At 34.3% G+C, this 10,086-nt stretch overlaps 2 protein-coding genes across 2 annotated transcripts; one reads left to right on the top strand and one right to left on the bottom strand.

The window, feature by feature from the left end:
- The first annotated feature begins 409 nt into the window (after nt 1-409).
- On the top strand, nt 410-3,745 carry LOC114872840 (putative cysteine proteinase CG12163). The gene is made up of 3 exons (XM_029180509.2): nt 410-836; nt 962-3,251; nt 3,325-3,745. The coding sequence occupies exons 1-3, from the start codon at nt 636-638 to the stop codon at nt 3,471-3,473; spliced, it is 2,640 nt and encodes an 879-aa protein (XP_029036342.2). The 5' UTR covers nt 410-635; the 3' UTR covers nt 3,474-3,745.
- A 569-nt stretch (nt 3,746-4,314) lies between these two features.
- Nucleotides 4,315-10,060, bottom strand: LOC114872839 (pre-mRNA-processing factor 39). The gene is made up of 13 exons (XM_029180508.2): nt 9,950-10,060; nt 9,597-9,718; nt 9,238-9,471; nt 8,691-9,155; nt 8,441-8,618; nt 8,095-8,345; nt 7,892-8,017; nt 6,973-7,121; nt 6,467-6,872; nt 6,220-6,384; nt 5,759-6,145; nt 5,382-5,668; nt 4,315-5,299 (listed from the first exon to the last, which is right to left on the bottom strand). The coding sequence occupies exons 1-13, from the start codon at nt 9,996-9,998 to the stop codon at nt 5,002-5,004; spliced, it is 3,117 nt and encodes a 1,038-aa protein (XP_029036341.1). The 5' UTR covers nt 9,999-10,060; the 3' UTR covers nt 4,315-5,001.
- Nucleotides 10,061-10,086: the final 26 nt, after the last annotated feature.

Below are 10,086 nucleotides of genomic sequence, written 5' to 3'. Positions count from 1 at the left end.
GAATGGGTTAACTTTCATTTTAAAAATGGCGGAAAAATTTGAATGTGAAAGTGAACGATTCACATTAGAATGATGCGGAGAATCTTTTAGATGTCACACAAAATTTATAAACATATTTTTATCAGATTCTGCTTACTAAATTTATTATAAATTCCATATTATTACTGTAACTTAAAAAAACATGCTTCATATGCTTCAGAAAATAAATTTTCAAAAAATTAGAAATGTAATTGACTTCCACTTGCTTATTTTTCCACTTATTTATACATTTATTATTAAATGTTAAATGCCCGTCTATTATTCAAATAACAAATTTAACTTATCTTATCTACATTGTTATAAAAGTGCAACTAAAACGTAGCAAAAATAAAGATGCAAACACATACATATTTGTATAACGCAAACGATTACTCATTTCCTTTATCCTTTTGCTATTATTGTTAAATTTAATTTATTATTCTTGAAATTTGTATATAATTTTGTTTACTTCATGTAAGTATTTTTAATAAAGTGGATCGATCATAATCAAACGAGAGCTTTAAAATTAATTATTATCTTTGACTTATTGAAAAATTGGTCAAAGAATTAACTGCGTCAGTTGGAGGTCAAAATAATTGTGATGTGCGTACAGTAAAATGGCAGGCTTAATGTTGTGCATAACGCGGGTTTTACTTGTATTTTTTATTAATTTCATTCTTGTATCTTCTGGCTCCATTAATAAGCCTGTACAAAATGTACCGGAGCCTTTAATTCTAAGTGCCTTAAATTCTTTGAACAAGGATTCTCCGACACATCATACATACAAGGGCGGTAACCTGATTAACGCGCAAAAATTGGTATGTTTATATAAATTTGTTAACAGATAAAGTATTACTTTGAATAGCAATGAAACTGAAAAATTTTATCCAGTTAATTAGTTAATTAAAATATCAATTAAATTTATTTTTTCTTCCTCATTTAGGAAGAGTCGCCATACGTGATATACAGACTTACGTTTGATTTGAACCCTGATTGCAAAGAAGCATTAGAACCATGTCCCAGAGAAGCATGTACTGTTATAGTCAAACAACATGAACAAGGAGACATAAATGTTTTGCGGGAATCTATACAATGCATGTACTTGTATCCTCAGTCTGTACAAGATGATCCGCTACAAATGCAAGATAACAATCAAGATCAGGAAGTTATTGATAATATAGAAAAACAGATTGTTACTAATCAGAGTATCGAGCTAGATCATGAGATTCAAAACAATGGAGATCACAGTGAAAGACCATTCATAGCCATGAGAGCTTCTAACAGTTATTGTCCAGGATGTCCATTTGAATTAAATCCAAACTTACCTGGATTAGCTGCTTTTGGAAAACAGGTGGTAAAATCAATGGATGAGTTAATACAAAATGATTTCAAGCACAAAGTACTGAATGTTGTTAGAGTCACTAGTGTCATACCACCTTCATCTAATGTTGTACAGTATCAAATTTTGTTTCGCATAGGAGAGTCTGATTGTTTGAAAAATGCAATTGATGAGTCAGAGTGTTCTGTACAATCAAGTCTTCCTGTTAAGGTATGCTTGGTAACATTTGAAGAACAATCTTGGAAACACGACAGCCGTAAAATAACAAAGAACAATTGTACCTCAGATAATTCAGAAATTATAGAAAGTATCAGTTCTGCAACATTAAATGCTGAAGCACTTGTAACAGTTAGAGCTGACAAAGTAGACACTGTTGAAAAAGTAGAAGCTTTGGAAAATTTAAAAGATATTCTTGATAATTTCACCTATGCTACAACTACTACATTAGAACCAGAGCAATCAGAAGTAACTGAACATCCTGTTATAAAAATGTCCATAGACAGGGACAACGATGATATAAAGGTTGAAGGATTTGGAGACAAAACTAAAGAATTTGGTGAATTCTTAAAAGATTTTGATTTGCCTACAACACAGGTCCAGTCGAATCCTGAAACAAACAAAGAAGAAGTTAAGGAAGACATCATTTTGCCGAAGAAAGTAGATTCTACTATCAAAAAAACGTATAAATCGTATAGAAATAAAAGGAAATCTGACCTTGTCGGTGCGCCTGGTAGTATAGATGTAAATGACCCTGAAGTACAAAAACTTGCTCACAAAGGATTGCAGAAATTTTCTGAAAATTCCGAAGGTACAAACGAGCCTATGATCGTAGAAATTGTTGAAGCCACGCGACAAATAGTATCGGGAGTCATATATAAGATAAAAGTTAAATTGGGTACAAGCACTTGTGCAAAAGGCACTCAGGAAAATTGTCAGCTCAAAGCAGACAGTGAAATGAAAGAATGCTTGTTTACAATATGGTCTCAGCCATGGCTGGACAAAGGATCTCCACACGTTACTATCGACTGTGATTTACAGAACCGCCGTAAGCGATCCTTGCGTGGTATGAATTATAGCCAGAAAATGCTGAAAGTAGCAGAGGATTACAAAGATGAACTTTTGTTTGAAGATTTTATGAAAAGTCATGGTAAAACGTATAAGTCAACGAAAGAGAAACAGAATCGTTTCAAGATCTTTAAACAGAATCTAAAAATGATTGATGAATTACAAACGTTTGAACGAGGAACAGCCGTATACGGTGTCACGATGTTTGCAGATTTAACACCTAAAGAGTTCAAAGCACGGTATTTAGGTTTTCGACCAGATTTAAAGCAAGAAAATGATATACCTCTTCAACAAGCTGAAATACCAGACATTGATTTACCATCCAAATTCGATTGGCGCGAATACGACGCAGTCACACCTGTTAAAGATCAAGGTCAATGTGGATCATGTTGGGCCTTTTCGGTAACTGGAAACGTAGAAGGACAATACGCGATTAATCATAAGAAATTACTATCGCTGTCGGAACAAGAATTGGTAGACTGCGATCGTTTAGACGAAGGTTGCAATGGAGGGTACATGGTGAATGCCTATAAAAGCATAGAAACATTGGGTGGTCTTGAATTAGAAACAGATTATCCTTACGAAGCTAGAGATGAAAGATGTCACCTTTATAAAAACAAAGCTAAAGTGCAAGTTGTCTCAGCTGTAAATATTACAAGCGATGAAAACAAGATGGCACAGTGGCTGGTGAAAAACGGTCCAATCTCTGTTGCCATTAATGCCAATGCAATGCAGTTTTATGTTGGCGGTGTTTCACATCCATTTAACTTTTTGTGTAATCCTACAAATTTAGATCATGGAGTTTTAATTGTAGGATATGGCATGAGCAGTATGTATCATATATTATGAGCATAATTACCTTAATCCTTGTACATTTTTATAGTGTATCTTTTTTTTTTCAGAATATCCTCTTTTCAAGAAAGAATTACCCTATTGGATAATAAAAAATAGTTGGGGTCGAAGATGGGGTGAGCAAGGTTATTATAGAGTTTACAGGGGAGATGGTACCTGCGGAGTTAATACAATGGCTTCGAGTGCTATAGTTGCATAATAAAGATATTTACGAAACCAAGGTCTTTCATTATGATATTTATCTAAAATAAAATAATATATATATTGTTTTTTTTACTAACGTAATAATGCATGTTAATCGCTTGAATTATGAACAAATTTGTATAAGATCTTTAACAATTAAAAATCATACGTACTCTATTCAGAGTTCAACGATAAGCTTACAATACAAATATTATAGAGATACAAACTTTTCAAGATTGTAATTATTTAGAAACGTATTAATAAATAAGCATATTTGTTACACTTTAATGATTTCACATTATACTTTTCATCCTAATACCCAAATCAACATTATATTCACTCACAATTTAAATTAAATAACACTAAACATTATGGAATATTGAAAATTTATTGAACATAATGTTTAAAGATTAATTTAACAGTAAGTTACACGAACTGAAACATTAATGCACAACATAATTAAAAATTATATTTTTTGATTTTGACAATCATAAATATATTTTTCTTAAAATTCTAAATTAATAGAAGCAGTATGCTGTCACTACCCAATTTTGTTTATTGCGAATTATAAAATTTCACATACATAAAAAAAAAAAGGAAAAGAAACGTCTAAATGTATGTGATTTCTACGCAGATTTACGATAAAAGTTCGGAACCTAATTACAAATGCTAAATTACAATATACAAAATATGCATTTGTAACATAAAAGTAGGACTGCAACGATAATAGATTTTTTTATACCGGGCATATTATAGAAAGGTAGTTATGTTTCTTAATTCATTCTTTTTATCAAAAATTGTATCGACGACTGTTAACACTATTTATTTCCGTGAATATTTAATGAAGTGCTCTTACGTAAAATCTCTAGGACATTCAAATATTTATTTTCTTTCCATTTACATATACATCCTAAACTTTCTTCAAGCGGTACGTTTAACGTACGTTAGCAAAAGAATCGTAACGAAGTACGCGAAAAAAGAATACTTATTACAAGTGATAGGTAACAATTATGAACTTTGTTACCTTTTCTGTTGAACAAATAACACAACGTCCCAGAAATAAAATATTGGACAGTATGCTGCAACATATCAATTGAATGCAAATACATATATTTTTTTTGTTTTTTTTTTCCTTCCTTTTTTAATATATTATGGAGAAATATATTTTCACTTAGCGTACTTTATCCCATACTGTATATCAAGTTTTTTTTTTCTTTTTTTTTGTTAACTACCTTCTATTGTGTAATGACTGAAACATATTTACCATTGGCAGGAAATTCATTTAGCATTTCCTATATTGTTGTATTATTTAAAATACACTAAAACAGAAGTTCATGCAAAATCAGTTGTATTGAATGTAATCATCAGTACATGTATCACTGCTATTCGTGTCAGGTCACTGATGTGTCATTGGAACTTTAAAGAATTTTCATGTCCTTTTTCGTATCAATCATCCGAATGACGAAAGAATAATAATTATAAAATGTACAGTAGATACAGTAACGCAATGAAAGCTGGTACAGAAACAAACTTTGTATAATCCACTAGTAGTAATTGTAAGATCCCCATTGATTGTATGGTCCATACGCTTGAGGTCCCCCTTGACCGTATTGCCAATTCTGATAATTAGCGTAATTGGGATCGGAAGGTGGTGGATACTGTTGGTAACCTTGTTGATATCCACCTTGGCCACCGTATTGGCCACTCTGAAATTGTTGTTGTGACTGATACGGCCCACTTGGGCCACTGCTGTATTGGTAAGATGACTGCGAGCTGACTGAAGGCGGAGGTGGTACATTAGATTGATCGCTTGTTTTAACTTTCTTTGGGGGAGAAGTATCTCTGTAACATAGAAAATTTGTACGTTAATGAAATTATTTTACACATTTCTTCCGTCATAAAAATTATAAAAAATAATACTTACGTCTTTGTATCATCGCTTTTCGTTTTCTTCCGTTCCTTTGCTTGCTTGATACATTTCTGGAATTGTTCGTGGGCTTTCAACACTTGTCGAATATCTGGACTGAAATCTTCCAGAAATTCTACTTTACGTTGCGCAAAAAGTACTCTCTGCTCGAGGTCAGCGTGTTCTCTTTCTATGAACATGTCCATGTATCCTACAATTTCTTGAGTGTCAACAGGAGATCGTTGCATACCCAAATCAATTAACTGTAAATAGAGTCGCGGGTTGTCTTTGTCTTTTTCAGTGGCCTGAAAAACGCACACACATAGAAATAAATTTGTAATGAAAAAATTAAAGAAAATACAGGAAGATACAGACAGAGGATCAATCACGCATACCTTTAATAGTACTTTAATTGCCTTATCCGCGTCATTTTTTACTTTACATAAAAAACGCGCGTATTTTACTACAATATTATTAGCAATTGTTCTATTTTTGCTATTGCTAATGTAATTTTCATATAATGTACAGGCTTTGTCCAAATCTCCTCTTCTACGTTCCAAATTTATTCTTCTATACGCCACTTGTAACATATTCGGTATAACATTATCAATGTTCTCCAGTATGCTGGCTGCTTTCTCAAAATTACCCTGACCTTCTTCAAATGTTGCCCACTGTAGGTGTAAATTTGGTTTCTTTGGATGATGTACCATACAGGCTCTGGAGTAAACATCTCTTATTTTTTCCACGTTATCACCTTTCAAGGATTCCAGATAACGAACAAACTACACGAAATATAAAAATACGTTCAATATACTATTCAATGTTACTTTCAAAAAATTGAAATATAAAAACTTACTCTCATCCAGAATTCATCGTACAGAGCGCACGCGATTAAACATCTTTCAAATAAAATGATTATTCGATTCTGATCTTTCTGCTCAATTTCAAAATCTAAATACTCCTTCCAGTTTTTCAACTGACATCGTTCCAAAGGTTTCACGTGGAAATACGGTCTTTTGATCTAAAAAAAAAAAAAAAAAAAATCAGTGAGTATCAGCGTAAGACATTTATAATATGTGAATTTTATTAATTTATGTACTTACACCCTCCTCGTATGACCACCTCGCGGCAACTGCATTAATATTAGCTTTATGCATTTTACGTCTGCTGCTAATAATTTTTTCCCTGATGGCACGGGTCTCTTCGTCGGTAGGTGGAAGTTCGTGTGGCGGTGGTTCTTCTCCAGGCGGTGCATCGTCTGCTGCCGAATTAGAAGTAGTGTCATCAGACTTCAATAGTGCCTTCACTTCAGCTCGCAGGGCAAGAAAATCATCAACGCTCAAAATTCGATTTGGCAAGTTTGAAGATACGAATTCTTGAAATGCATCGAAATGGGAAATATAACCGAGTGTAGGTGTACACAACAAACGATCATACAATGCTGTTACTCTGCTTAGCCGTTTTCCTTCCAACTCCCATTTTATGTAACTTTCCCAGAGACGATCAGATCTATATACGAAAAAAAAAGAAAAAAGAAAAAAGAAATTTACTTTGTTATTATTCTCTTAAAATAGGATCTATTAAACGTATACGTGGAAATGATGCAAACCTAAATTCCAGACCACAGGCTTGAATAGCTCTTTCGTATTGTTCTCGCAGTTTTTCTTCATCCTTTTCATAGACGGTTTTGCAGTGGTTGATGTAATGGAGCCAAAGGTCGACACTGAGCGAAATAGCTTTCAAACCTTGGTCGAATACCTGTAGTAATGGTTTGCAATCACATTTAGAAAAGTTTATAACCGATTGGGATGGTGGCAGGTAGACTTATACCTATTTCTTTTTTTTTTTAGCTTTCGTAAAGCATTACGTTTTTTTTTTTTAGCAACGTATACTCACATATCTTACGCGTACTGTAAATAAAGAGATTTAATTAACACAGAGATTGCAGAGCATTGTGCATTCACCTTAAAGTCAAGGAGTGTTCCAATCTGGGTGCCTCTGTGTCTTCCGCCACTTTTTCTTGCTCCCTCTCTGGCATGTTCACGTCCTAAGTCTTTGTTTCTGACTTTGATTTAACACCCAACCCAATCTTACTTACATTAAGTAAGGTACCGCATCTTATGCTTAAGTTACAATACTTTCTGTAGTAAGCTATGTGTACAAATGCTTACAGTAAATAATACACACACAATTTCTTGCACGATAATATCGCAAATTGAAACAACTAGCCTTCGCTTGACTTACGTATTTTACGTAGAGTATCAATATAACGGTATAAGTAAAACATTAATATTCGCAATAATATTGTATATATCGCAGAATAATTAATTAACTAGCTATTTGGTAAACGGAGAGAGTCGTATAGGTGCCGCAAGACGTGCTAGGCTGTTGGAAGGGAAAACCATATTTACGTGCGTGCACACTGCCCACGCGTCTTCCTAACTCGAGCTATTTCATTAGATTGCGTTAATTAAATGATATCATAATGAGAAGTAGACCTAATAAGTACGGTAAACGAATTGACTCACCCTTTGGACATTTTCGGGGTTGCCCTTCTTCTTCTCGTAATCAGCAAATTTTCTCCAGTAACCGTAGCAATATGGATAACGCTCCAAAAATTTCGTATAAGCTTCGCGTGCAGCCTCTGCATCATTCTTTAAGATAGATAATATTTATGATGTTAATATGACTTATTATAAATTGTATTTATAATTAACACTTTTCAACTTACTTCTTGATCAACGTATTGCAGAAGGTACGTCCATCCTGTAAAATCTGACGGATCTTCGTTAACGGCTTTCCAATATTTTTCTAACTCTGGCAGTGTTTTTTTCTTCGGCGACGCTGGTTTAGCTTCTTGCTTACTGTCCCCAGGTTCTGCCTCGGTTGAAAGTGCTACCTTTTTCGCCGGCGTTTCGTCGTTATTTTCAGACGTTGGTGAACTAGGATCATATTCTCCTTCAGCGTTTAATTTGCGTTTATCTGAAAACGAAAAATAGACGATACGCTTTGCAGTCTATGTAAACTTTTCTACACAATATATAAATACATAAGTTTCTTTTTTCTTCTAAGCTTACTTGTGCCTTCCGTTTTGATTTTCTTTTCCGGAGTCTTACTCAGTCCCTTTGTTCCGCTTTTCTTCTTTTTCTCACTGTCTAATGGCAGTTCATCCTCAGAAACGGATTCAGTTTCTCCCAAATCTGCGGGCGGTGCTGCAGGTAATTCTTCATCCGATACTGCCTCTGTCTCAGGTTCCTATAGATTCAAATTAAATACTATAAATTACATACATCACATTATTTGTAATACATTTTAATAACAGCATACCTTCGCTGCGGCTTCAGTAGGCAATTCATCCTCGGACACAGCTTCTGTATCAGGTTCAGTTTTTTTCATAGCATTCTCAGGGATGCACTCCATGTCGTCGGTTATTTCTGTTATTTCCGTTATTACCGTCGCCTCTGTGTCTGACACAACTTTTTCTGTAACACTTTCTATATCTTCTGATGTTTCTTGTAGACAATCCACTTCCATAACTTCAATCTCTGTCCCATCGTTTATAACATTTTCATTATTAACTTCTTCAGTTTCTAAAATTTCTGTTACTTGTGTCACAGTTTCCCCATCGTCATTTATAACTTCTTGAAAATCTATTAATACGCGCTGATTCGTATCGTCGTTACTGGTATCTTGTCCTTCCATATCCATTTGTTCGCGTTCACTCAACATATCAGCTTTATCCATACTGCTTTCCTCTATAATCACAGGATCTGATACTGTAGTAGAATGATCCTAATGTAAAATAATAATATTGGTAAGATTCAATTTCAATATAAAGGAATTTAAAATGAAAGAAATCATACGGATCGCTTACAATCTGAGATACAGAAGTTTCTAAATCAGGTACACTTTCTTGAACTCCTATTTCTACATTTTGATTCATATTTATTTCATGAACTGTCGTATCTCCAGAATCTTCTAATTCTAAATGCAACATAGACGAATCATCCTCGTTATGCTGCTCAATAATAATGTCACCAAACCTTTGCACTCCATTCTCTGGAATGCTTTCCATAACAACCTCCTCTTGCAGCGCAGGTTCCTCCACCTAAAAAGAAAAAGAAAAACAAAAAAGGGCTAATGTAATCAGTTATTTTCGTTGAACCCATCAACGATTATATGTTTCAATGATCACCAGAACTATCTACATATAGCGTCACGGCTTTTACGCACCTCGACTTCGATTTCTTGCACCTTCTTCGGAGAACGTGTCGCTCTTGCTAGAAGTTTCTTTACAGGAGATTTCTTCGCTACCACGGTAGACTTACGTGTACGGCTTGATCTAGTGCGTCGTACTGTATGAAATAAAAATAACAAACAATTGCAAAATTTTGAATGAAATATTTACACGTTACATGCGTGTGCGAGACGCCATTCATTTAATGGCGGTTCGCAAGTCGTCGGTCAGCTGCCGGGTGTATCGCTGATTACGTTTATCTTACGTAAATATGGATAAATACAAATGAAAAGGGAAATTACGAAATACTAAATAGTAGTTTCTTTCAGAAATATCATCATCTTCTTACCAGGTTCATTTAAAGTAATCTCGGTCTCATCACCACTTGCGGACGACATCTTGCCTCGATGCAATCTCTGGAATGTAAAACGCAGAACTGACGAAGAAAATGGCGACAAAACGTTAAGAGTGACCCTCCGCAGGATA

The sequence above is a fragment of the Osmia bicornis genome, chromosome 15 (genome assembly GCF_907164935.1).
Source record: "Osmia bicornis bicornis chromosome 15, iOsmBic2.1, whole genome shotgun sequence".
NCBI classification, from domain to species: domain Eukaryota; kingdom Metazoa; phylum Arthropoda; class Insecta; order Hymenoptera; family Megachilidae; genus Osmia; species Osmia bicornis.
Note: the sequence above shows the minus strand (reverse complement) of the source record. Positions and strands in the feature narration are given on the sequence as shown.

What these genes read in the sequence shown, in the direction of transcription:
- LOC114872839 (XM_029180508.2), bottom strand. Translation starts at nt 9,998, where the DNA reads ATGTCGTCCGCAAGTGGTGATGAGACCGAGATTACTTTAAATGAACCT. An exon ending in AATCAAAACGGAAGGCACAA is followed by an intron (nt 8,346 to 8,440) that starts GTAAGCTTAGAA and finishes TTTCGTTTTCAG; the next exon opens with ATAAACGCAAATTAAACGCT. An exon ending in CAATTAAAGTACTATTAAAG is followed by an intron (nt 5,669 to 5,758) that starts GTATGCGTGATT and finishes TGCGTTTTTCAG; the next exon opens with GCCACTGAAAAAGACAAAGA.
- LOC114872840 (XM_029180509.2), top strand. Translation starts at nt 636, where the DNA reads ATGGCAGGCTTAATGTTGTGCATAACGCGGGTTTTACTTGTATTTTTT. An exon ending in TGATTAACGCGCAAAAATTG is followed by an intron (nt 837 to 961) that starts GTATGTTTATAT and finishes TTCCTCATTTAG; the next exon opens with GAAGAGTCGCCATACGTGAT. An exon ending in TGTAGGATATGGCATGAGCA is followed by an intron (nt 3,252 to 3,324) that starts GTATGTATCATA and finishes TTTTTTTTTCAG; the next exon opens with AATATCCTCTTTTCAAGAAA.